The 27,751-nt window shown below is 40.3% G+C and overlaps 1 protein-coding gene across 2 annotated transcripts; it reads left to right on the forward strand.

The window, feature by feature from the left end:
* The first annotated feature begins 6,283 nt into the window (after positions 1-6,283).
* On the forward strand, positions 6,284-27,632 carry bbs2 (Bardet-Biedl syndrome 2). Of its 2 annotated transcripts, none has more exons than XM_034177084.1 (18): positions 6,284-6,402; positions 7,086-7,207; positions 8,289-8,516; positions 8,652-8,777; positions 9,879-9,941; positions 12,411-12,488; positions 13,020-13,124; positions 13,202-13,288; positions 13,506-13,641; positions 14,118-14,257; positions 23,322-23,451; positions 23,873-24,044; positions 24,202-24,331; positions 24,817-24,936; positions 25,080-25,217; positions 25,432-25,544; positions 25,892-26,040; positions 26,862-27,628. In XM_034177084.1, exons 2-18 carry the CDS (start codon positions 7,091-7,093, stop codon positions 26,966-26,968), a joined length of 2,139 nt encoding a protein of 712 aa, XP_034032975.1. In that variant the 5' UTR covers positions 6,284-6,402; positions 7,086-7,090; the 3' UTR covers positions 26,969-27,628. The 2 variants fall into 2 exon arrangements, with proteins under 2 accessions (XP_034032975.1, XP_034032976.1); XM_034177085.1 differs by having other exon boundaries at positions 6,296-6,407; positions 26,862-27,632.
* Positions 27,633-27,751: the final 119 nt, after the last annotated feature.

Here is a 27,751-nt window from a genome sequence, read left to right on the forward strand (position 1 = left end):
CAAAATTAATTTAAATGCATCAATTTTTCACAATTACAGATAAAGTGAACAGCTCAAGGCTTTTCTGGACCACACACAACAAAGCGTAAAGAAAGCAATGAAATGTCTTTGAACTGTAATTTTCTTGTCTTTAAAGGACAAATTTTCAGTGCTGCTGAGTGACGTGTACTCGTTCTGATAGCTTGCTTGTAAGATTACAGGAAGAAACCTCAAGCACACCAGACTCAGTGGGGGGACCACCTGCACTGACATACTAACAGAAACAAAATAAATAAAATAAAGCAACAACAATGAATTGTCACACACAAAGACAGAAAAATTGCAGCTAAGAAACTACAAACATACAGAGTGTAGTGGCTGAAATAACTGATGGCTCAAAAGACATCCAAATGTTGGAAAGCAGAGTCTCCAAAAATGGAATTTAACTGGTGAGTCAGTGATCAAAGTTGGGCTGCATGATGTATCAGCTAAACATTGCCATCGCGATGTGCAATCGCGATTGCCAGGACTCCTGATGTGGCATAATTAAATTAAGCATGCACATTTACGTTGCCAAGTGATTTGGGTAAAAATCTGTTTTGGTTTTCATGACTAACCAACAAACAATGTGAAAGACATCAAATTTACTCAAATAATGGATTGTGGTAATACAAACACACGTCTGTGTTGTGTGGGCCGCTGAAGAGGAGGTACTGCTGGCCCACCACCACCAGAGGGCACCCTGCCTGGAGTGCGGGCTCCAGGCACCAGAGGGCGCTGCCACCTCACAGGAGCAGCTGGGGTGACAGCTGTCACCTACGACAGCTGTTACCAATCATCTGATCCGCAGCGGTATATCTGCAAGACGTCATCTCCACTTCTTTGCCGAGATATCGCTCTACCGAGGAGGTAACGTATCCAGCCAATCATATTGTCTTTTGACCATAAATACTTTTTTGCCTTCACGCAGAGAGTGAGTAGAACAGCAGGAGACTGTATTGGACCCCTTTTGGATAAGTACTCACATTCCTGCACTAACAGTGTTTTCCTGACGAGAGGTGGAGGTGGTTTTTCCACCATACGTGTTGCTGGGTGCAGGCGCACCCACATCTGACTGTTTCTGTTCCTCGCCAGCAGTACCAGATCTGACAAGCGGAGGCAGTGGCCACCTGGGAGTTCGGGACTTGGCGGCTCCAGTATTCCCGGGGTTCGGTGGCGGAGGAAATCGTGTGGTTCCGGTTCTGCTTTGGACAGACGTCACCTATCTTCGAGCCTGCCCACATGACACCTTTGTGATTCGACTTTATTGTCTATTATTGTAATCGGTTGTGTTTGTTGTGCTTATTTCACAACAGTAAAAGTGCTATTTGACTTCCTCCATTGTCCGTTCATTTGCGCCCCCTGTTGTGGGTCCGTGTTCCTACACTTTCCCAACAGTCTGTGTTCATAAATACATGGACTCTTGATATTTAGGATGGAGTCAAAAAGATCTGGGGACTTCATGTTATCTTCATCTTACAGGTCACCATCCCTCTCCAACAATCCAGGGCTCGTATCCTCGGTGCATCTCAAAGTCCTTTCAAAGAGCTCCAAGCTTAGCCTAAAAGTTCCTGGCAAGGAATCTCAGCCTCAGAGAGACCCAAGAGGTGTCTGAGAGCAACTCTGGGCAAGGAGTTGACAGAAACTCCTATCTTAGTGAGGGGGCGGGGTTGACCCCATTGCTAGGTATGATGTGGTCCTGTAAGAGCTGTGACTGGTTGTCACAGAAAGGGAAGGGGAAATAAAAAAAAAAAATGCGCTCTGCGCTCCTACATACGAATGAACAGTAAAATCAACCGATCATATAACTTGAACTGCATTAAGAAATGTGAAATCGTGAAAATAATTTAATGTCCTGAAGATGACATTCAGCAAAATTAAATTGGAGCGATTGCTGGGCCAGTCGCGAAACCTCTAAATTGTTGTGCTGCAGTGCATTATGGGAGTTCTGGGTTTTGAGGTTTTAAATGTTGTCATTGTGGTTTATGTTAGTTTAACAGTGTGTTAGCGTTATTGATTTATTGTGTTTTTGTAGTTCAATTGGTTCAGTACTCGCGATCTCGTTCTTTCGGTCATGAGCCAAATCTCATGACCATAGGTGAGGATCGTGGCTGAGATGAGTTTCCTCCGCAGGGTGGCTAGGGGGTTCCCTTAGAGATAGGGTGAGGAGCTCGGTCACTCGGGAGGAGCTTGGAGTCGAGCCGCTGCTCCTCCACATCGAAAGGAGTCAGTTGAGGTGGCTCGGGCATCTTTTCCGGATGCCCCCTGGATGCCTCGCTGGAGAGGTGTTCAGGGTACGTCCCATTGGGAGGAGGCCCCGGGGAAGACCCAGGACACGCTGGAGGGACTACATCTCTCAGCTGGCTTGGGAACGCCTTGGGGTTCCCCCGGAGGAGCTGGGGGAGGTGTGTGTGGATCGGGAGGTCTGGGCGGCTTTGCTTGAGCTGCTACCCCCGCGACCAGACTCCGGATAAAGCGGAAGAAAATGGATGGATGGATGGATGGATGGATGGATGGAATTGGTTCAGAGAGTTAAGTGTCACCATGTTGTCACCATAAGTGAAAAGTGTATCGTGTTTGATACCACCCTTCACCATTTGTGTTGTTTTATCTGAAAAATAAGAGTGCCTCCTAGTGGCAGAGTGCCAAAGACAAAACCTCTCACTTGTCATTCATTATTTCACACAACTCACCACAAAATGAATTGTTACACAGCTTGAAGATGTTTGAACATATATCATTCACATGCTGATTATCTACATATTAAAAGTGTGTGTGGGTGTGTGAGTTTATTAATAAGTTCAATGAAAGTACACAATTGTAAATACCTTAAACTTGCATGACACAAGAAAGTGAAAACACTTATTTCCACTGTTGTCCATTTAAAAATCACATCACAAAATAGAATAATAAAATAAAATCAATAATACTGATAATAATAATAATGATAATATTAATGTGTAAATATGATAACCTAAACAATTTATAAATACATTAAGACAGTAAATTAATATAAGATAATTACATGTATCAAGCTGGTAGTGTGTTACTGACTCACTGTCATCGTACATTATGGAGAATATCTCTGCTTCCTCTCAGTGTTTTCAACCATTTTGTCTGCTTAAGATACTCTTAGGCTTCTTAAACGTCCTCCTCTCTACTCTTACCTATTTGGTACCTCAGGAGCTCTCTTAAGACCTAAGGTGCTTTGCGGACAACTTTCATCTTCCCAGGGGAAAATTCTGAAAAATGTCTAAGAATTTAAAGAATTCTAAGATTTTTCTTAGAACAACATCACTAGGAGCTACTTTTAGCCGTAGGCTGCTTCATGGATATGGCCCCAAAAGTACTTCCGCCACTCGCTTCAGATGACAGTATACACACTAGTTTTTCATTCCGAATCCATCATTACAGAGGGCTCAAAGCTTCGTCATCATGTTATGCCAATGAGCACTACAGGTTAAAGCTTGACTGAAAAATGTGGGGCCAAACGTTATATCATCAGATCAATGTGGAATACCTTTTCACAGGGGTGGTGAACAAGTGGTTAATGCACTTGATTTCAGTGAAGAAGGTTCCCCGTTCAAATCCCACCCCTGCCATGTGGAGTTACATCAGGAAAGGCATGCGGCCAATTCAACCTGCAGACCCACTTTGGATTTGCTGTGGTGACCCTGAGTGCAAAAACAAGGGAGCAGCTGAAGGGACTTCCTTATGTGGAATAATTTTCAACAGGGTTTAACATAAAATAAGAAGATCACAGAGTAAAATGAACTTTTATTGTTACCCCTAGAGCAGTGTTTTTCAACCTTTTTTGAGTCGCGGCACCCTTTTTATATTTACAAAATCCTGCGGCACACCACCAACTACAATAATATTATAATGCTATTACCTCTGGTTTTGCGCAAAACCCAATTATCGCAATAGAAAATCGATACAGAAAACATCGCATTTCGAAAATCCTCAAGCATTTTGCGCTCTGATCTCAAGTAGGGCTGTCACGATTAGAAATTTCTGGAGACGATTAATTGTCAGACAAATAATTGCGATTGACGAATATATTGTCTATTTTTTTCTTTTTTTCCCCTTCTTTATATTCTACTATTGTAGTATAATTACACAACTCTGGAAGAACGTTTGGCTTCTGTGAGTGGAGAAACTGGGAATGTGCAACATTTTTATTTTTATCTTCATTTTACATACAGTCCCAACTTTTTCTGATTTGTGGTTGTTTCTGTTGCATTTCTGAAATTGTTTCTCCTCATCAGTCACGTTTTGTGCTTAAACACTACATTAAGCTCAAGACTGAACAAATAAATACCTTTGGAAAATAACAGCTGTTAAAGTTCAGAGTTCTCACCTGCTTTTTGTGATCTGTGCGTTGTTTTTTTTTGTGTGTATCTCAGTTCATTCATATATTCTCATTTTTTAAATATGTTTTTAAAGATATTTGACCGTTTATTTCATCTCATGATCTCATAAATTCAGCATACGACGCGCACATGGTGTGAACAGGACGGTAACGGCAGAATCACACCTTTAGAGAAAGTTCAGAGAGAAGTAAAAGCTTCACGTTTTCGTTTTGTTAACGTGTTCACTCCATTTAAAATCCTCTCTCTGCTCAGCGCTCGCTGCGCACTGAACGTGTCGCGCCTGCATTCAGGAATCTCCCTACAGAGGTATTTCTACCAGTCACCTCAGATGGCATTGAACAAGCCAGTTTTTCATTCCAAATCCATCAACATATTATATCATTGAGCACTAAAGGCTAAAGAGTGACTGAGAAATGTGGAGCCAAATTTTACATCACAAAATTAAGGATAATGTACAGATCCACGTGGAAACCTTTTTATGTTCGAACAGGGTTTACACAAAATATGACTGTCACACAGTGGATAATGAACTTTTATTGTGACCACTAGAGGACACTGTTTTGTCAAAGAGGATGCAGTGGCACAACATGCCACATCACCAAGATGAGAAGTGCAATCACAGGCATTCAAAAGTATGGCTTGTTGGTCTAGGGGTGCGAGAGGTCCCGGGTTCAAGTCCCGGACAAGCCCTTGCTTTAATTGCTGTCCATCACATGACTGACTGCAACAAAGTACAGAACAGTCTCCAAAGGTGTGCTTTAAACTACAAGATGTCTTGTTTTTTTTCTGAAGAAAACAAATGATAAACAGATTAGCTGCCAAAATTAATTTAGATGCATCAATTTTTCAAGATTACAGATAAACTGAACAGCTCAAGGCTTTTCTGGAACACATGCAACAAAGAGTAAAGGAAGCAATGAAATATCTTTGAACTGTAATTTTGTAACTGTGACTGTAATTTCAGTGCTGAGTGACGTGTATTCATTTTGATAGCTTGCTTGTAAGATTACAGGAAGAAACTTCAAGCAGACCAGACTCAGTGGGGTGCCCACCTGCATTGGCATACTAACAGTAACAAAATAAACAAAGAAACAACAATGAATTGTCACACATGTAAAGACAGAAACATTTCAGCTAAGAAACCACAAACATACAGAGTCCAGTGGTTGAAATAACTGAAGGCTCAAAAGACATCCAAATGTTGAAAAGCAGAGTCTCCAAAAATGGAATATAACTGGTGAGTCAGTGATCAAAGTTGGGCTGCATGATGTATCAGCTAAATGCCATCGCGATGTGCAAGTGTGCATTGCCAGGACTCCTGATGTGGCATAATTAATGTAAGCATGCACGTTTATGTTACCAAGTGATAAGGCTAAAACTCTGTTGTAGTTTTCATGACTAACCAAAAAATGATGTCAAAGACATTGAATTTACTGAAATAATGGATCATGGTAATGCGACTGCGTGACATGAACCTTCTATATTGCTGGGCTGCGCGCATCAATCATGTTCTCTGCTAAAAATAAATAAAATCAGGTGGTTCCCTTAAATTTTGTCTTGTTTTCGGCCTCCGAAAATGATACTTTTTGAAAACGGGTCTCGGAGTGGATAAATGTGAAAACGGATTCGCATCGCAAAGCCCCGCCTCTGTAACCTAAGCCGCTCCTAACTGTTTGCCGTTATTATTCCTTACTAATGACAATGGTCAAGACATGTCAGTCAAAAGTGTGGTAGACTTACTGCATGGTTTCAGACAAGCCAAACAATAACAGCTTTCTAAAAGGTTTTAAGGACTCCTTCAAATGGATATTTTCTTTCGATCATTAGAAATGCATCTAATGAAAAACACAAAGTCAGGAATAGTAGGTTTAATTAAAAAAAAAAACTAAATATTTTATTTTGAAAACAGCAGAGAGGAAGCGGTTGTTACAGTATCATCTCCTTCACTGGTGCTACTAGCTAGCGCATTTAAACAACAATCCAGCCTTAAAGAAACACATAAAGCACGGTGGTGAGGTATTTTTTTACAATTTGGTTTGATTCGCAGAATTAAAGCGTTACCGTTTTTTTCGGTGTCGTTAACTCATTTTAGAATACTTTTGCGGCTGTACGTTAACGCTAGCTAGTTAACATACGATAAACTACCAATGAACACATGAAAACCATTGTCTTCAGGAAACTTATACGATTGCAGGCAAGAGTTGTGATGTGTACAGAATTCATGCATGTTGTCTGGTTGTTCTATAACTGGAGGTTTTGTAGAGCAAACGACAGGGAGATTAGCCCGATGAAAAGCTTAGGCGTCACATGTTGCTAGGCAACGCCATCCCCCAATGTCTACCTGAAGTAAAGCCTTTAATTATATTAGTGTAGCAAAAACAGACATTTTATTTTGTTTTAAAGCCACTTTTTTCATGTGCTTCAAGATTTATTTCTTCAAATGACCGGAAAGATATAGCCAGTTTAAGGAAGATAATTTTAGAAGCCTGATTTACTTTTTATTTGAATTGGCATAAATAAATTTAAATGTGTGAATTACTAAGGGGTCGAACACTTTTGCAAGGCACTCTACATGCGCCTCTAGATTGAGGTGTACTGCAGCAAAAATACATACTTATGGACCTGACCTTGGGTTATTTTGCTATGTCAGTGTCATATTATCTTAATTCAAGTCCTGTGTGATTAACCATATAGGCACCATGCTGGTCCCCATTTTCACTCTAAAGCTGAATCACAAGATTAACCCTCGCATGGTGACAATTGGGAAGTATGATGGAGTCCATCCTTGCCTCACTGCAGCCACACAGGCAGGAAAGGTGAGAAGAATAAACATATTTTTATTCGGACTGTAAGTAACCTTTATTGAATTATTCATTAATTAGATGATTATACTCGTGATGGAAATGATTTGCCGTTTAATTTATGAAATGTCCAATAAGTAAATAAAAAGCCCATCTGCCCAAAGGTTTATAACCCTCTCTTAGTATTCCCAGCCATGGTGTGGAATGCATATTGGATTTACTGCGTTTCCGTTCATTATTCCATTCCTTTCATCGTCCATCCATCTGGATTGTATAGGACAAGCTACAATGTAGACTATTTTGGGGGTGAAGCAATACATTGCATATTGTGATAACAGTATTGTGAGGCCTGTGTTGAATCACATCATTTTGTTAAATGAGTATGATATCATAAAAAATCAACTACGACATGGAATAAATAATGATCTCTTGCAGAAGAGTCATAAATGATTTATAAAATATCCAAATAGGATGCCGATAACATGCTTAGAATTTATATTTCAGCATACAGTAATTACATAGTTTCTTCAAAGTTAAACATTTCACTACAGATTTCTTTTTACTTAATTAGTGTGAACAGCAATTTAATTATGTATTATGCTATGCATCATATTGTGAAGCTAGGGTATCATTCCACCACTACTACTGATCAAAATTATATGAAATTTGAAAGGTATATCAAGAGTCTGCTAGTTGTGAATAAATGTGAAGACTGACTTTACGCTTGCATTTTGTGACCCCTGACTTCATCCGTCACAATAATTGCTGACAGCAGCATTCATACAAGCTGCAGCACAAACTACAGAATGAAAATGTAGCAGGCAGCTCAGTCTCTATCTTCTGCTCCTCACTAAGTTTGAAAATAAAGTTTGTGCTAGAAACTGAATGCTCTCATTGAATCAATGTGTACTGTCATTTACATGTCAAATGTTACATAATTAAAAGACTGCAAAGTGCTTTATTTTCAGTGATGGGTGACAAAACAGTATTTCAAACTTTTACTTTTAAATATTTTCTTAATTCCTCCACTCTTCTCCTGACTGTTAGCACGTTATAGTCACACATCCTCACACTTTTCTCTTGCTGTCTTCACAAGGTTTTTATTCACAACCCTCACGTTCGTGGTCAGAGACCACTGGCCCACAGACTGAGTCAGAGCACCCAGGATTCTGACATCTCTCTGCTCAACATTAACCAGGCAGTCACTTGTTTGACTGCAGGAACACTGGTGCCAAATTCCACTGGGGACACATTGTTAGTGGGATCCCAGACCAACCTGCTGGCCTACAATGTCCACGATAATGCTGATATATTCTACAGAGAGGTGAGTGAATGTGGACAGATGGAATTTGAGGTGTATGCTTGTAAGGTCGGGCTCAGGGATGTACACACAAAAAAGGAACATTGCAGCCAAAATATTTCTGTACTGCATTTTCTGTTTCTGTTATGTGGTTCGTAGGTGACAGATGGGGCTAATGCCATTGTCCTGGGGAAACTTGGTGATATTGCAACTCCTCTTGCCATAATTGGAGGGAACTGTGCCTTGCAAGGCTTTGACTACGAGGGAAATGATTGCTTTTGGACAGTAAGAACTTTGCAACTTTACTTTCTCTTCCATATCAAAGTATTTTAATTGGGTATCAATGAAAGACACAACTGATAAGAGAATACTGCTTCTTTACACTGTGTCTGCTCTACAGCTCAAACAGCTTGGTTTTTAAGTAACTAGCAGAAGTCTTCATCCTGGTTTAAGAGTAGTTACCAAGTTTTACTGGTGAAATCACTGCAGTGGTGTTAGGCTATAAATAAACTACAGCACTCATGTTCTTGTTCAATTTTTTTTTTAAAGCGCTGTATCATTGTGCCAAAACTCTCAAACAAGTACTGTTTCTGAATGATAAGCTATTTATTGTACACTTTATTAGATTTTTAATTTTGTTGTTTAACGTTCTGTATTGCATTGACTAATGCCATTATTCCACACACTCCGATACAGTAGGTTGCAATATTTAACTCTGGTTTGTGAGCCGCCAGTAAACACAAAGAAGTTTTGCTGTTATTTATTTACAAGTGTGAAGTTTATTTTCAGACTGTGGCTGAAGACCTGACCAAGGTGACCACCTTAAAGCAGTGATTCACGATGGATTTCATCATTCATGTACAGATATCAAAACCAACCCCTCGTCTGCTGCGTGAAACCTGGATAGTGGATCAAGTAGGGGTGTTGGGGTGAAATACAGTGTGGATCTTATGTCCCCTGTGGCCACTGCAGAGAGCCATGAAGGCCCAGCGGGAACTCTGAAGATGAGACAGCTAACAGAGCTCTGGTGAAACACGAAGTCCTCAAGAGAGGATTAGGTAGAGGAGGTGATGGCTTGTAACCCAGTGGATATGAAGGTGGATGAAGGGTGCAGCAGGTCCTCAGATCCCGATCTTCTGGGATTTCCCGGCCATTGTACCAGGCTAATTGTCAAGCACCATGTGTTTGTTGGCGTGCAACAACATTCCCACATTGTGTTTATATACCATTTTTCCAATAAATTAGAGCTGCTTCTAGTACAAGATGATGATCTCCACCTGATTATTATATTCATTTCCTGTGTGTGTATCCAGTATATGATTGCAGTGCTTATGTTGCATCCCATTTTGTGAGGTACTGTTTATTCATGATGAGTTTTCTTTTTAGGTAACAGGGGATAACGTCAGATCTCTAGTGCTGTGCGACTTCACTGGGGATGGAAAAAATGAGGTAAATGTTGGCAGGCTGATGGTGTGAGTCATGTTGTTTTGCTGTTATATCCTCTGTTTGATCGTGGACTGGGAGCCTCATCTGTTGTCATCCTTCACGCTTACTTTGTTTCCTGTAACTCTAATTCACGCAAACTAAACCTTAATGACATGTTTAGAGTTCTGACAAAATTGTAGATAATAGTGAAGTGGAAAAATCAGCAGGTTGTATTTATCATGCCACCCATCCAAACCTATAGTTACCATCAATGGAACTGAGGAAGACATTGTGGACTACTACATGTACCTGGGTGTCCACATAGACAACAAGCTGGACTGGACTGTAAACACAGATGCTGTGTATAAGAAAGGTCAGAGCCAACTGTACTTCCTCAGGAGGCTCAGATCTTTCAATGTCTGCAGAAATATGTTGCAGATGTTTTATCACTCGGTGGTCTCCAGCATTATCTTCTATGCTGTTGTGTGCTGAGGCAGCAGGCTGAAGGCAGCTGACTCAAACAAATACAACAAGCTCATTAGCAGAGCTGGCTGTGTTCTGGGAGTTACTGTAGTGTTCAGAATAATAGTAGTGCTATGTGACTAAAAAGATTAATCCAGGTTTTGAGTATATTTCTTATTGTTACATGGGAAACAAGGTACCAGTAGATTCAGTAGATTCTCACAAATCCAACAAGACCAAGCATTCATGATATGCACACTCTTAAGGCTATGAAATTGGGCTATTAGTAAAAAAAAAAAGTAGAAAAGGGGGTGTTCACAATAATAGCAGCATCTGCTATTGACGCTACAAACTCAAAACTATTATGTTCAAACTGCTTTTTTAGCAATCCTGTGAATCGCTAAACTAGTATTTAGTTATATGACCACAGTTTTTCATGATTTCTTCACATCTGCGAGGCAGTAATTTTGTTGGTTTGGAACCAAGATTTTGCTGGCTTACTAGTGTGCTTAGGGTCATTGTCTTGTTGAAACACCCATTTCAAGGGCATGTCCTCTTCAGCATGAGGCAACATGACCTCAAGTATTTTGACATATCCAAACTGATCCATGATACCTGGTATGCGATATATAGGCCCAACACCATAGTAGGAGAAACATGCCCATATCATGATGCTTGCACCACCATGCTTCACTGTCTTCACTGTGAACTGTGGCTTGAATTCAGAGTTTGGGGGTCGTCTCACAAACTGTCTGCGGCCCTTGGACCCAAAAAGAACAATTTTACTCTCATCAGTCCACAAAACATTCCTCCATTTCTCTTTAGGCCAGTTGATGTGTTCTTTGGCAAATTGTAACCTCTTCTGCACGTCTTTTATTTAACAGAGGGACTTTGCAGGGGATTCTTGCAAATAAATTAGCTTCACACAGCCGTCTTCTAACTGTCACAGCACTTACAGGTAACTCCAGACTGTCTTTGATCATCCTGGAGCTGATCAATGGGTGAGCCTTTGGCATTCTGGTTATTCTTCTATCCATTTTGATGGTTGTTTTCCGTTTTCTTCCACGCGTCTCTGGTTTTTTTGTCCATTTTAAAGCATTGGAGATCATTGTAGATGAACAGCCTATAATTTTTTGCACCTGCGTATAAGTTTTCCCCTCTCTAATCAACTTTTTAATCAAACTACACTGTTCTTCTGAACAATGTCTTGAACATCCCATTTTCCTCATGCTTTCAAAGAGAAAAGCATGTTCAACAGGTGCTGGCTTCTTCCTTAAATAGGGGACACCTGATTCACACCTGTTTATTCCACAAAATTGCCGAACTCACTGACTGAATGCCACACTACTATTACTGTGAACACCCCTTTTCTACTTTTTTTTTACTAATAGCCCAATTTCATAGCCTTAAGAGTGTGCATATCATGAATGCTTGGTATTGTTGGATTTGTGAGAATCTACTGAATCTACTGGTACCTTGTTTCCCATGTAACAATAAGAAATATACTCAAAACCTGGATTAATCTTTATAGTCACATAGCACTACTATTATTCTGAACACTACTGTAAGCTGGAGTCTGTGGTGGAGGTGTCAGAGAGGAGGATGTTGAGGAAACTGCTCAGCATCCGGAACAATATCCCCACCCCCCCTACGTCACACTGATGTCATGTCAGAGCACCCTCAGCCATAGACTGAGACCATTGAGGCACACCACAGAACGCCACAGGAGGTCTTTTCTACCTGTGGCGATCAGACTGTATGAGATCAGACTCATATAACTCCTCCCCCTTTTGCAGGATGAATACATAATGAACAGAGTTATTCAGTTACTCAGAGATATGTGCAATATTATCAAACATCTTGTGCAAATGTCTTCCAGTTATTTCATAAAAATTTGTTATACTTATTGTGTAAAAAAAAAGTTCACTGTTTCAGTACTCTGGCAAAATGATTTCCTTTGGAATAAATAAAGTTGATATTATCTTATCTTAAAAGAGTCAAGTTGTGCACTTTTTTGTTTTGTGTTTACAGCTCCTGGTAGGATCTGAGGACTTTGACATCAGGGTATTCAGAGAGGATGAGCTTGTGTCTGAGATGACCGAAAATGAGGTAAACAGAGCTAACATGTTTAATTTTTCCTAAGAATGGCACGCAGACAAAAACAATAAAAGCATTTTCACTGAACATCATATTTTTATACAAACGAATGTTTGTCATTGTGGTTGCAAAATGATGCATGCAAGGTGGCGGTTTATGTTTGTTTTTTTTTGTTTTTTCAGTTTAACAGTTAAGCATTTTAAATTAAAATTACCAGTCCCATATATTTGTCCAAGATGCAACAAACTTGTTTTTGTGTTCACCTCAATGATGCAAATCAGAGGAAGGCAAACAATTCTCACGTTAGAGAAGATGGAAGCTTAGAATACGGATTTTTTTATTGATTAATGACTTCAATGATTGATCAAATATTATGTTGGCACTTTAATATTTATCAAGTAATCATGTCATAAGTATCTATTTGTCAGATGCAGTGGTACACTATTGTTTTCACTCATCGCTTTACTGTACTGGAATGATGTAGATTCTCTTATCTATCTTGAGTTGTGCAGAGTAATAGTTTTATTTTGCGTCTTTCTTCAGACAGTCACATCGCTGTGTCATATGCACAGCAGCAGGTTTGGCTATGCCTTGGCCAACGGGACTGTAGGAGTGTATGATCGCACAGCTCGTCATTGGAGAATCAAGGTATCACAGTGCTGTGTTGAACAAGAATGTCTGACCTATGTGCTTTTAATCATCTTTTTCCCCCTTTCTCTGTCCAGTCTAAGAATCACGCAATGAGCATCCATGCATTTGACCTTAATGCTGATGGCGTCGCTGAACTTATCACTGGCTGGTCAAATGGAAAGGTAAGCAAGCTTGCTGACCTTTTTGTACGGAATCCTCTGAGCAAAGCACGTTTATTGCTTTGTGTTTGTCAGACAGGGGTGGGTGGAGCAGATTACATAATATAATTTGACAAGTTTTTCCTCATAAATGAAGAAGGGATGGGATTTATCAACCATACTTTAGCTTGTTCACAAGTTTCTTTTTTTTTTTTTTAACCACATTCCTTTGTTGTTCCAGATTGATGCTCGTAGTGACCATACAGGCGAGGTGATCTTCAAAGACAACTTCTCCTCTTCTGTGGCTGGAGTAGTGGAGGGAGACTACAGGATGGATGGACAGAAACAACTTATCTGCACCTCCATAGAGGGAGAAGGTATCAGTGTTTCTGGTCACGTTTTGGTTTGTTTTCATGCACTGGGTGTGTTACATAAATGAAGACACAAATTGTGCTGTTGCACACTGATTAAAAGACACTGATATGTGTTTCTGTTATAAATTATCTTCTACTATGTTGCTGTGTCACTTCCAAAATCACATGACATAACTGTCACAGGGAGGAAGGCAAGTGTCTGTGTGCAATACGTAAATATTCTGTTATACTCCAGTACTGTTTTAAAGGGCTGCTCATCAAAATCCAACCACTGAACTTCATTAAAATTCAGTGCAATTTATTTTCCGTAGGATTTCACTGACATCTGCTTATAACATTAAAAATGTTCAAATAAAAAACACACTATTTGTATTAGATATTTTGCATTCCTCAGGCAGTGATTAGACTGTACAGATGCTTTAGGCTTACAGTAGAAGATGTTCATGATTTTAAGTGGTGTCACGTTTTGTGTTTTATAGTCCGTGGTTACCTACCAGCCAGTAAGGAATTAAAAGGGAATCTCATGGACTCCAGTACTGAGCAGGATCTCATGAGAGAGCTCAGTCAGCGCAAACAGAATTTACTGCTTGAGCTACGCAACTATGAAGAGAATGCAAAGGTATAAACGTTTGTTGTTTTTCTTCTTTTTATCATTATGGTTAAAAAGCAGAGGATGTCTTCCATTCCAACAGTTTAGCCTAGAGTGACATGTTGGGTCAACTAAATTATGAATTGCCATTAAATTTAGGACAGACATTTTTAATATCTAATATCATTTGTAATATTCTAATAAGGACACACAAACATTTCCTGAGGAGTTGAAATTAAGTTAGTTTCAGTTTCTGCATAGTTTGATTTAGGACCCTGTCACACCTTGAAGATTTAGCCCGCGTATACAACCATATTAAAGACGCTGGCATATGCAGGCGTACGTCGAATATGTTATACAGCTGTCACACCCTGACAATTGAGCCAGCATATGCTGACAGCCCCGTTTCCACCGAGTGGCTTGGTTCAGCGCTGCACAGTATGGTACATGTCTGACCAGTTAAATCCAGTCCAATCCAGTCCACCTTTATTTGTATAGCACATTTTAAGAAACAACAAGGTTACCAAAGTGCTGCACAACAGATAAAGTATAAAAAATAAAGTTAAAAATACAGTAGATTAAAAACATATAAAAACAAAAAGAAGCTATCAGATAAAACACTAGAAGATTAAAAACAATAAAACAGACAGAAGACCACGCAACCCTCATGCAGTATTAAAAGCCATGGAATAAAAATACGTTTTTAAACAAGATTTAAAAGTATCCAGGGTGGGGGCCATTTTGATATGAGTGGGCAGCTCATTCCATAACTTAGGAGCCACCACTGAAAAAGTACAGTCCCCCCTGTCTTTTGTCTGCTTTTTGGCACAACAAGACGGAGCTGATCAGTGGCTCTCAATGCTCTCGTGGGGGCATAGATATGTATAAGATCAGCAATATACTGAGGTGCCAGGCCATTTAGTGACTTAAAAACAAACAAAATCTTAAAATTTATTTTAAAACGGACAGGGAGCCAGTGGAGAGAGGCGAGAATGGGGTGATGTGATCATGCTTACGGGTACCTGTTAAAAGATGAGCAGCTGCGTTTTGGACTAACTGTAAGCGGACAAGGGAGGCCTGACTAATGCAGTATACAGTGCATTACCGTAGTCCAAATGGGTGGAGATAAAAGCATCAAACACGCAAAATCATTAAACAATACAACATTTAATTTTAGATAAAAACCTCAGATGATAAAAACTGGTTTTAACTACTGAGTTTATCTGTTTATCAAGTTTAAAATCACTGTCCATTTTAACATCAAGGTTTCTGACAATGGGTTTTACATATGGGTGCAGGGAGCCCAGTTCTATAGAGGAGACACCACAGGCTCGACTGGGTCCAAACACCATGACCTCGTTTTATTCTTCATTTAAATTAAAAAAATTAAAAGCCATCCATGGCTTGATGTCCTTTAAACACTCTAGTAAGGGCATCAGGGGGCTCTTGTCATTTTTCTTAAGGGGCAGGTAAATTTGGGAGTCGTCCGCATAAAAATGGTAGGAGATGCCATGTTTTTAAAAAATTAAACCAAGAGGGAGCATGTATAAAGAGAAGAGGATGGGCCCAAGAATAGAACCTTGGGGAACTCTGCAAGATGGGGGGGGGGGCAGTAGATGAGGTGAAATCACCAATCCTCACTGAAAAGCATCTCTCAGATAGATATGATCAGAACCACGATGATCAGTCTACCGTATCATAAGCCGCAGTGAGATCTAAAAGCATAAGAATAGCTCAGTCACCAGAGTCAGTTCATAAAAGATCATTAAAAACCCTTAAAAGTGCGGACTCAGTGCTATGTAATGTTTTAAAGCCAGACTGAAAAATCTCAAGAATACCATGTTCTTCCAAAAAAGATTGCAGCTGTACAAATACAATTTTCTCCAAGATTTTAGAGATGAATGGAAGCTTTGAGATGGGTCTGTAATTAGAAAGAACTAACGTGTCTAGATTTGGTTTCTTTAGCAGAGGTTTCACAACTGCATCATTAAAATATGCTAGGACAACACCTGAAGCAAGACTACAATTAGGTCCAATGGTCTCCTAGACCTCTTTAAAGAGGCGAGGAAGAACAATGTCTGTGGGACAGGAGGAGGGTTTAAGTTGAGTGACAATTTTTGTGAGAGATGAAAACGACACCGGCACAAACTGGTTTAAGACAGATGAGCAAGAGAAAATCTTCACAGACTTGGGAAGAGGCTTCCAGACAGGTGCATTGGGGGGCATTTAAAATTAAATCAATAGTTTTAAAAAGAACATGAGGTTTATTAAGATTTTGTGAAATTATATCAGTAAAATAGGCTCAGCTCTCCTGCACTCACGCCTGGCCGCACGGGTGGTATCATTCAGCCAAGGCTCAGATTTAGGTCTAGAGTGCATGATTTTTACAGGAGCGACAGTATCAAGAGTGCTGGCAGAGGTGGAAAGAAAGGCTGAAGTCAGCTGCTCAGTGTCAAAGAGGACAGAAGGCCTAGTGTCAAACTGATTTTCAGTGAAAAATACAGAAAAACTGAGCAGCGGTGGAGGGTTTCAACATGTGGCAGTGTCGCACAGGTGTACACGGTTTAAAACTATGACAGGGAAAATTAAAATCAAATAAAACAGGTGTGGTCAGAGAACACTGCGTCACATACCTGAACATTAAAAATAGACAGATCGTGTGATAAAACAAGGTCTAACATGTGCCCATGTTCTTGTGTGGCTCCAGTAACATATTGTACAAGGTTAAAAGCATTAACCAGGTCTAAAAAGTCTTTAGTCGGTGGCTTAGAAGGGTAGCAGACATGCACGTTAAAATCACCAACGCACAAAATCTTGTCATAACACCAGCCAAGAAATCAGAGAGCTCCTTTATAAGGTCTCTGTTATATTTAGGTGGCCGGTAAAGCACTGCACATAGTACCGGGTCCGACTGACCCAGGTCAAACAAGAGGAAGGCGACATAAGTGGTAAAGGCTTGCAATACAGGCTGTTTTTAAAAACAGTTGCAATTCATCCTCCATGGCCAGATGTCCTTGGCGAATTTATAAAAGTACAATCAGGAGGTAGAAGCTCTGTAAAGGCGGCTGACTCACCCACATTTATCCAGGTTTCAGTCAGGAAAAGTACATCCAAAGCCTGTGAGGTGAAAATGTCTTAGAGGATGAAAGTCTTATTCATCACCAATCTTGCGTTTACCAGCGCACATCTAGTCAAACCCGGGAAAGCCGGGATATCGGCCGAGTGGGCTGGCCGGCTCACCGGGGCTCCAGAGGCAACATAGGCAAGGACGTATGGCATGAAGCTCCACATACGGGTGAACAACAGGTACCAGCCAGGTGCCAACCTGAATGAGGGCGTGACGAGAGACAAACCGACGAAGATAGGCTACATATTCATGTGAAAAGCCCCAGGGAAACCTCTTCCGAGCCACCCCAGAAGAGGAGACCAGCCAGGCTTTAATCCTGACCAGTTGGCCACTGCGTGTTTCTCTGCGTCTACACCTCCGTGGAAGTTGAGCTCCAGCACGGAGCAGGTGTGCGAGAACATCCGCCAAAAGCGGCGGAGGAAATTTTTTTTGCTTACCCCAACCATAACTCACCAGACAATTTTTTGAATGTTTTGATTTTTAATAACTCCTGGCGATCATATACCTGCAGACTAGGGTGTCCCAAAAAATGGCAACTTTAAAAAATTTCGAGTCTCACCCACAAAAAAGTTTCCTTTTGGTGAGTCATTCTCACATGTAAAATTGTTTGCCAATCAGAAATTATTTAGAGGTGGCTCAAGGTCACCAAACATTGAAAATCTATCTGCGACAATCGACATCGGTGCAGTAATTGGAATGTCATATCTTTGCCACTTTTAGAACTATTAGATCACTACTTTTCAGATGTGTACAGTTTATTTTGGTAATTTAGAAATTATAGCAGCAGACTGGGTGCTAGATGTTTACTGCAGTGACTATACAGGTCCAAACTTGGCTCTAAACGCAATTTGTGCAGAAGCTGGGCTTCATAGTCAGCCTGTGACATCGGTCAGACAGACACTTTATTTACGTTATATTTACAATACTGTGTTTACTTACTTTTTATTTTGCCTTTATGGCTTTGTTTAATATTTTTTGGTACTTTGTTGATAACTGTCTGCATTCTGAAAGTGCTTACAGATTAATCATAAATGTTGAAAAAAAAAAACACTCTGTTAGGGCCGTTTTTATAATTTCTGTATAATTAGTGCAATGAAAATACTTATATGAATACTGAAAATCAGCTGCTGGTTAAAGGTATGTAATATGTTACTGTGATGCTTTCATATGGAATACTATATCAATGTTTCTAGTGTTTAGAGAGACCAAAACTGGTGAGTGTCCATACAGTGCTATAGTTTTCTTTCACTTCCCAGTCTTCCAGGTTTCAGATCTGCAAAAAACTGGCAAACCAGGTTTTACCATTTCTTTGCTATTTTTGTAGGAGAATGGCACGACCCATCAATTTCTAAATTACCAATGGAAATTGTACACAAATGAAAAGTAGTGATCTAATAGTTCTAACAGTGGCAGAGATATGACATTTCAAATATTGCACCAATGCCGATTGTCGCAGGTAGATTTTCAATGTTTGGTGACCTTGAGCCACCTCTAAATAATTTCTGATTGGCAAACAATTTTACATGTGAGAATGACTCACCAAAAGGAAACTTTTTGGTGGGTGAGACTCGAAATTTTTTAAAGTTGCCATTTTTTGGGACACCCTACTGCAGAGACTTTATGGTCCTTGACACAGACGCCAGTGACAGAACAAACAACCATTGCCAGCGTTAGATGGCCTGCCAGAACAGAAAGGGAACAAAAACGCTTAAAGGGGAACAGAAAGGCTTTTTCAGAATTTATTTGTGCATTCCTTGGTAAAAATCAAGTGTTATTCATACACTTGCAGAATGTTTGAGGTTAGTGTAGATAATATTATTTGAATCAAATTTGCCCCTAAATTGACACGTAAATCGCCATTGGCTGAAGTCAGTGGGGGGCACTTCCGGTTGATGCCACTGGTTGGGGTCTCCTCTGCTGGGGACGAGTGCAGTTTACCGAGATCGCTCATTGAAGTTCTATTATTCTTGTCAAGAAACAGGTGGAATATGCTGGAAAGCTGCGCATGTTGGCAAAGCCACAAACGGAGGAACAAGGGAGACAATATTTCCTTCCATAAGTAAGTGGTTTTGGTTATTCTTGTCACTTTGCCTGTGACATTTGGTTGATAAACAGGTGTACGTTTCCTGCCCGTCCTGTGTCATCCGAGGACACGGACCACTCACACACAGATACATGCACACACACCACTGACTTCATGAATGAAACTTGGTCAATAAAGGATAATTGTATAAAACATAATATATATAAATGTTTCGTAATGGTTTTGGGAGCCACGCTATGCTGAAAACAGCAGCAGCAGCTGGGTTCAGCCCGGCAGTGCAGCTTAACAGCGCAGATCCGTGTAACTTTCAACACTATTATTTCGGAATGTGTGGGTGTCCGAGTAAGTTTAATTTAATGTTTATTAATTTTACTGGCTCGATATCCAGGTCAGAATGGCATTTTAACATATTTTGCAAGTGTTTTTCTGAGTGTTATCAGTCGCAAATCCCCATTGAAAATGCGTTAACATCCGGGAACTTCATCAATATTTTTCCCGGTTAGGATGTTTCATGTCACTGTCCATGAAGGGACGTTCACGTTTTAGTGGGCAGCATTGGAAGTGCGGACTCTAATAGTCATATATAACCTCTTTGTTGGTGCCTCTGGCAGGGAATCTCAGAACGAGATTCATCTTCCCCCCCATCCAGTGACGTCACCTGCCTGACCTGCATAGATGGCGGCAGCCGGTCGATGTCAAAGCCTCTCAGACCACGACTAAAACAAGGTTTTCTGTCAATGTTTTATGGTCTTTAGTGTTTCTTGAACTATCAAAAGAATGCATTTTTTGTGTTTATTCATGCTATAAATAATGCGTAGGCGTTTCTGTTTGGCTTGGTTTGCATTTCTAACGCCGGCAGAACCCTTTTGTTTGGCAGATGGTGCATGTAAATATTGATGAGCACGTCATTAAGTGCCTTGCTTCCTCCACAAGGAGGCCAAACAGAGTAATTGAACACCTTTTTAAATTTCATTTAATTTTATTTTTGTCTTGGTCGCGCATGGGATTTATTTTTATTGTGTACAGAATGCTGAAGAATCGACTGATGTCTGTTGTAAACACTGAGTGAATGAATGGGGCGCTGTGACTTTCAACTTTTAAAATAACTTAATTTTCATGTTGAGGCACAAAGCGCCCGTGTTCTCTGGTTCAGGCTGAGAAATGCACAAAACACAGAGGAACTTGTTTTAAAATGCTACATTTCAGCCACAACAAAGAATTAAAGTATTTTCAGACGTCGTTTTCCAAAATCAGGAAACTTTATGTGAATAAGTTTTCACCAGGTTGTGATGATGAATCTGACTGAAACAACGTAACAGGTAAGATTAAGACTTTATATTTACTCTGTGTATGAATGGTTTAATATTTGAAACAATCTGTTTGCATGAGGACTGCAGCTTTCAGCCAATCAAAGGACAGCATCAGTGGACATATTTCGACTTTTGAGTTAGAAGAAACGTGCGTCGACAATTGCGTAACTTACCTACAACTTATGGTCCACCTATGCAGGACGTATGAGACATATGCTGGCATGCTTCATAATATTGTGCATGCTCCAAATTTTTCAGCATACTCGCTGTATTACGACATACATCAGCGTGCTTTTAACTTACACTAAACTTTCCTAGAACTTATTAGACATACACCCGCGTATGCCAGCTTTTTTAATATGGTCAGCAGATGCTGGCTAAATCAGCAAGGTGTGATAGGGGTGTAAGATATTGTAAGAAGTAATATTTAAATTTCTATGAAATTTATTGTGAATAATTATAATCTTCTAATATTTTTTTATGCCTTTGCTCAAATAAACTTTGTCACAGGAGAATTGTTCTATCCTGCATTGTTGTTGCATCTGTCCATCATTTTCTTTGTTTGAGATGAACACTGCATTTGGTGGCCACCACATTAAGGATTTTTAAATGAATGAAATTGACAAACAAGGTCAAGTGAAGCTAGATTTAACTTCAGCCACACCTGCTTCTAATGTGAATCATGGATGTAATGATACTCTTGTCCAACAGGTGGCAGTGGCAAGCAAGTGACTAATCAATGGTGTATTATGGAAGCAAAACATAGTTGGTTCTTGGATTGATCTGGGGCCTGTACTACGAAGCGGGGTTACTGGCTTATCAGGGTAACTTCGGGAGTAAGTTGATGACGTGTGGAGTAGCATCCCAGTTAACCCGTACTACGAAAGGTGGATAGGTTTTGATCGAGGTATGCTGCCATAGCAATTTACACTGCGTGCCAAACCTGCTCCGAGCAGGTTATGTGCTAGGTTAGCTTGAGGTTTTCGCTTAACCACTCCCTTTATAAGTACCGCCCATCCACCTTCAATCACTCCGAAGACAATGCCGGCCTACCTGGATGATCCGTTTGATATTGGGGCACAAATTGTGAGGGGCTCTCTTCGCAGGGCGAGGGTTTTTAAAGACCGCCAGAATCCGCTGACATACCCGGACGATATTCTCCATGAAAGATATAGATTCTCAGCCGAGGGAATTCGTTATCTTTGTCAGCTGATCGGGCCAGAAGTCTGTAACATCACCCATCGTAGCAATGCCCTGACGATCGAGCAGATAATGTGCCTTGCACTTAGATATTTTGCCAGTGGACAATTTATGTATTCCATCGGTGATGCTGAACATCTGAGCAAGAATTCTGTATGTCGTATGATTTGCAAGGTAGTACTTGCTCTATCTAAACTGTTGGATGCATTTGTCGTTTTCCCTGGCCATTTATCCGCAATGCAAATCAAAGAAGGGTTTTATGCAATCGCAGGTAATTACTAATATCAAAATAGGTCTAATGCATGTCCATTAAATAGGCGAAGTGGGGCTTATCAATAACAATTTCTCCTAGGTTTCCCAAGAGTAATAGGAGCCATTGATTGCACGCAAATCCCAATCAGTGCACCCCTGGGAGAGCACGAGGGCGATTATGTCAATCGCAGATCTTTTCACAGTATCAATGTGCAGGTATAGCCGTTCTATTCGGCCTATTTCATATACCCATTATCGTGTAGTCCACTCTAAGCTCACCTTCTTTTCACTTATTTCAGCCATATAAGGGTTGCTTTGGTTTGGGTGATTTTTCTAAATATTCTAATATACAATTACTATAATTACATATTTCACATTCTTTTTCTCCCCACATGGGGCTGTCCTGTTGGATAACCTTCATGCCAAAGTGATATATATGTAACTATGTTAACAGAATGACCATTAATGGCTTTAAATCCTTAGATAGGTAGCCTATTTAGGAAACATTAAATTAACCTAACATCTATTAGTAGGCCTATGCCCACTTCTGAATCGTGTTGCATTAATGAAAGAAGGTCATTATTTTACACATATCAGACATTCCACAGGTTAATCATCTGTAACAGATTTGGAGAACAATTGAATTGTACTTACGCATTTACCCGATCAGCAATACGTTGCCAACAAGCCTGTCTTGCTTTATTGGCAGACGATGTGTTTGATTTCCCCCTTAACGTTAATTTAAATTCCTCGTAGTTCCACATAATAATCATGCATTCTTCTTCGGTAAAGTAAGGTGACCGCGCCATCATTGAAAAATGGTGACGTGCGCTGCAACCTGCCCCTTTTATGTGAACGCGCACAAACTCCAATTAGGTTAACACAGGTTCAACAAATCAACATCTTAATCAGCGTCGTAGTACCGATTAACACCACTTGAGAACACCAGGTTTTGGCCACCCCGGTTTAAGAAGTTAACCCTGGGTTACATCTGAGTAAGTTAACCCCGCTTCGTAGTACAGGCCCCGATCTATTAAAGTTAACCAACAACTCGTGTGTTTATCCTCATGATATGCCCGTTTAACATGGTGAATTACACTATGATAGCATTTGTTGTTTTTGAGTTACTGTGCTAAAATGTGCAGTGTCCTGTTGTTTCAGGGTGTGTCAGAGAAAAATAGTAGGATGGGTGTGATTCCAGCTAACACTCAGCTCCAGACGGCTCTGTCAGTAAGAAGCGCTACAGAAGCCCAGAGGGCTCATGTGGAGCTCAGCATTTCTACACCAAATGGTAGAATTTATTTTTTTTTGGGGGGGGGGGTCCTTTTTCTTTTTGGTCCCCCCCCCATGAAACAATTGATCTATTAAACTACTTGATTATTATAGGGAAACTTGTAATGTCCATAATTTTTTTAACTTAAAATGAGAATTTAAAGTTACTGTGACAGCTTATTTAACATATTAGGCTGTTATCACTCATGCCTCCACCCCCAAAATCCACAAAAGTTAATTTATAGTGAAATTAACTTTTGTTTTGTTTGTTTTAATTAGTAACTTTTGTTAAATTAATATATAACTAAAGTTTCTAATTAAAATTGCTTAATTGATTATTTAATTGTCAGTCATCTAGTCACTTACTAATTTTAAGCATGTTTTGGTGCGAGGTGTAAACGTTTTAATCATGTCCCACATGTGTGTCTTCTTCTCTCCAGAAACTATTATCCGTGCAGTACTGATCTTTGCTGAGGGAATATTCGATGGTGAGAGCCACGTCGTCCATCCCAGTGTCCGGAACCTATCAGGATGTGTCAGAGTCCCCATCATCCCCCCTAAAGACATTCCTGTAGATCTGCACATCAAAGCCTTGGTTGGAGGGAAAACCAGGTCAGTTTTATTGATTTACTTAGTTTTCTAAGTAGAACAGCAGAGAGCTATATATGTGAGTGATGTTGTAAATATGTGATATAGACTGATTTAAATCTATTAGTCACATTACTTTTTTTTTCTCTTCTCTGCACCTTTAACCTTCTGTCCTCACAAGCACTCAGTTCCATGTGTTTGAAATCACTCGCCAGCTGCCTCGTTTCTCCATGTATGACATCACTGTTGATCCCTCAGCTGCACAGCCCGCTGGAAGAGTCACTTTCAGCATCAGTGACAGACCACAGCGGGTAAGTTACCAATGTTTTTGAACCACAGCAAAACAGCAATAAGTCCTGTGACAGTTTTTTTCCCCCCCTTCTTTTTACCTCTGTATTAAAGAATGAAAATATTAAAGTCTAATGTTAAACTATTTATTCAATATGAAAACTAGAGGGGAGAAAGAATTATAGTTTGATTTGACAAATACAACAAACATCTGTAGCAATGCACGTTTATGTTGTTTTTGTAAACAAAGTCAAAGGCCAAGTGAGGTTCTTCAAGATGTACTCTTTTAGATGGATGACTCATCACTGAGGAATGAGGCTAGTTAGTCTTTGGTCTCCATCTCTGTTCAAATTTTAAATCATCAGTCTTCATGAAATAATCCAGGTTTAATGATTCAGATGGTTATGGTTTGCACAAATATTTTGCTAGGTGTTAATGTGACATTTTACAGTAAGTGGGGCTTAACACATGTATGCCTCTGATTTTACATGCTTGTGTGCGTACGTAGGTGGTAATGTGGCTGAATCAGAACTTCCTGCTTCCAGAGGGGATTAATGGTCCAGATGTCATGTTCAATGCCCTACGAGGAGGAGGACTTTTGACCATCAGCATGGCCAGCAATGGACAAGTACTCAAAAATTAAAACTTGTTTAAATTATGCAAAATATTAGGCCCATACAGGTCTACTGAGCACAAGTAACAGACTTGTGTAGGATCCTCATAAATCAGATAAAATTACAGAGTTCAATCATCACTGCTGTCTTTGTTCAGATTACTTTAAGAACGGACGACATTGACCTGGCAGGAGATCTGGTCCAATCCCTGGCCTCCTTCCTTGGGATCGAGGACCTATCAGCGGAGGCAGACTTCCCCCACTACTTTGAGGAGCTTCGCACTACACTGACCGCGGTTAGACTTCAGTCACGTTCACTCGCTTGCTGACATGCAGCATTCTTGCACTGCTTGTGCCACTAACCCACATTACACATGAACCAGAGCTTGTGCAGGTCTGCAGTTATACTCTAATTATTAAAAATTCTCACATAGACAGTGATGCACTGTGGTCTGCAGCCGGTCAGATGTTGTGTCTTTTATTTATTTTAAACCTGTATCTGTGTGCTAGGTGGACGAGTTCCATGCTGTCCATCAGAGGTTAACTTCAGCCATGGCTGATCACTCCAACTACATCAGAAACATGCTGGTGCAGGCAGAGGATGCTCGCCTCATGGGAGACATGTAAGACACTCGATTTAAAATCAGTTTCTGTCCAAACGCTACACGTGAACATTTTGCTGCAACATATAGTGCTACTTTATTAAACTGTTAAAAAAGCATTTTGACTGATGTGTCACTGACTTGTGTGATGAAGACTTGTGAATCATGTATACTGCAACATTTCAACGGTAGTTAGGAAAATTACTTTGCTGCACTTTTGAGAAACTGTTGTTTGTCATTACTTAGTTTCCCTGGGAATTAACAGTTTGTTTTTTTTTTGGGGGGGGGGGGGGGGGGGGGGGTTTGTATTTGCTCTCCTCCTTTCCCTAATCTTATGGTGCTGCCCTCTCTGCCTTTTGATCCTGTAGCACAACAATGAAGAAACGTTACAGAGAACTGTATGATCTAAACAGGGATCTGATCAATGAGTATAAGATCCGCTCCAATAACCACAATGCCCTGCTGACCTGCCTCAAGTCTGTTAACCAGGCCATACAGCGTACGGGCAGGCTCAGAGGTAGGCCGCTCTGCTGATCTACATGTGACATTCACAGTGTTCACACTGACAGTTCAGCCTTTGTAAATTCAGGAATTATTTTTGGCTTCAAACCTTCTGAAAATGGCTGCAACTAATACAGTGTTGTCATAATCAAACGTCCTCCTGACTATTTCTGATTCAGCATCAAATGTGATAAAAATGTGGTTTACTAAAAAAAGATATAAAGCCAAATACATGAAATTTGTCATTCAGTTTAGTCTAATAAATTCAGATTCAAGTTTAGTCTTTGAAGTGATGACAGAAGCTGTGGTCGGCCTGAAATCAGCTCAACTGAAACTTATTTTTACATGAAAAAATTTATCTTACACAGAAACCTGAATGTAATCTGCATGTTTCCTCCCAAATCTAAAGTTAAGTATATTACATACAGGTGCATCTCAAAAAATTTAAATCATGTGAAGTTCAATAATTTTTGTCATTTGTTTCAGAAAGTGAAATTTTTTTATGTTGTAAAAAACATAGTCTAAAATGTTTGAGGCATTTTTATTTATTTAGTAATCATGGCCTCTCGCTCCACAAAATAGAAAAAAAGCAAAATAATGGTAAATGGACTGCATTTATACAGTGCTTTTCCATCTGCATCAGAAGCTCAAAGCGCTTTTACAATTATGCCTCACACTCAACTCACACACCGATGTCAGGTGCTGACATGCAAGGCGCTCACTACACATCAGGAGCAACTAGGGGATTAAGGACCTTGTAGCGTTGGTATATTTCATCTCCTGATGACTGTTATTTAAACATTCTGTTCGTTTGTATCTACCTTATTTTTTCCACAGTGGGGAAGCCAAAGAACCATGTGATCTCTGCCTGCCGAGATGCTATCAAGAGCAATGACATCAACGCTCTCTTCAGGATTATGAAAGCCGGTGCTGCCTCCTCCTGAGAGAACAGCTGCAGGAACAGACAGATTGAGAGAGGAGGAGGAGGTTGCGCCCTCTGTTACATCGATCTACTGCCAGCGAGTTACTATCAAGGATGGAACAGACTTAAACAGAAGACAGTAGGATGGAATGATGGGAACTGTGTCCATGTTGTAGCCTTAATCCACGGTTTCACTACAAATTAGAAATAAGGACTAGTTTTAAACATCTCAGGAGCTGACAGAACTAGAACACTGACCGCACGGCCCCTCGCTGTCTGACCGAAGACCTCAGTGTAGTGTTAAAGAGTGACGTGTCACAGTTGGCGGGTTAGAGACAGACAGACCAAAGCAATGAGTGGAGGAGTTCTTAAACTCTGTTATAGAAGCTTCATCCAGTAGATCTAATTTCTCTCTGTCAGCTGCCGCAGAGATTAATCGGTGGTTTTGTGTGAAAGCGTCAGTAGAGTTCTTACAGACTTAAACGTACACACACGGCGGTATTCTCCTGCCGACTGCACACGTTTGTGTGAGAAAAGTAGACACTTGAGGAAAGTTGTGTAAACTGTGCTCCAGCATGGGACTCGAGTGTGTGCAGAATCGTACCATCTGCTGAGGTGGTGATGATGGGAGAAAGCACAGCTGGAGTTCTTCTGAGAGTCCTGACAGGGAAGCAGACCGTGACACTGCTCTTAGCCTCTGTGTGTGTGTGTGTGTGTGTGTGTGTGTGTGTGTGTGTGTGTGTGTGTGTGTGTGTGTGTGTGTGTGTGTGTGTGTGTGTGTGTGTGTGTGTGTGTGTGTGTGTGT

This window comes from Thalassophryne amazonica, chromosome 8, assembly GCF_902500255.1.
Source record: "Thalassophryne amazonica chromosome 8, fThaAma1.1, whole genome shotgun sequence".
Classification (NCBI taxonomy): domain Eukaryota; kingdom Metazoa; phylum Chordata; class Actinopteri; order Batrachoidiformes; family Batrachoididae; genus Thalassophryne; species Thalassophryne amazonica.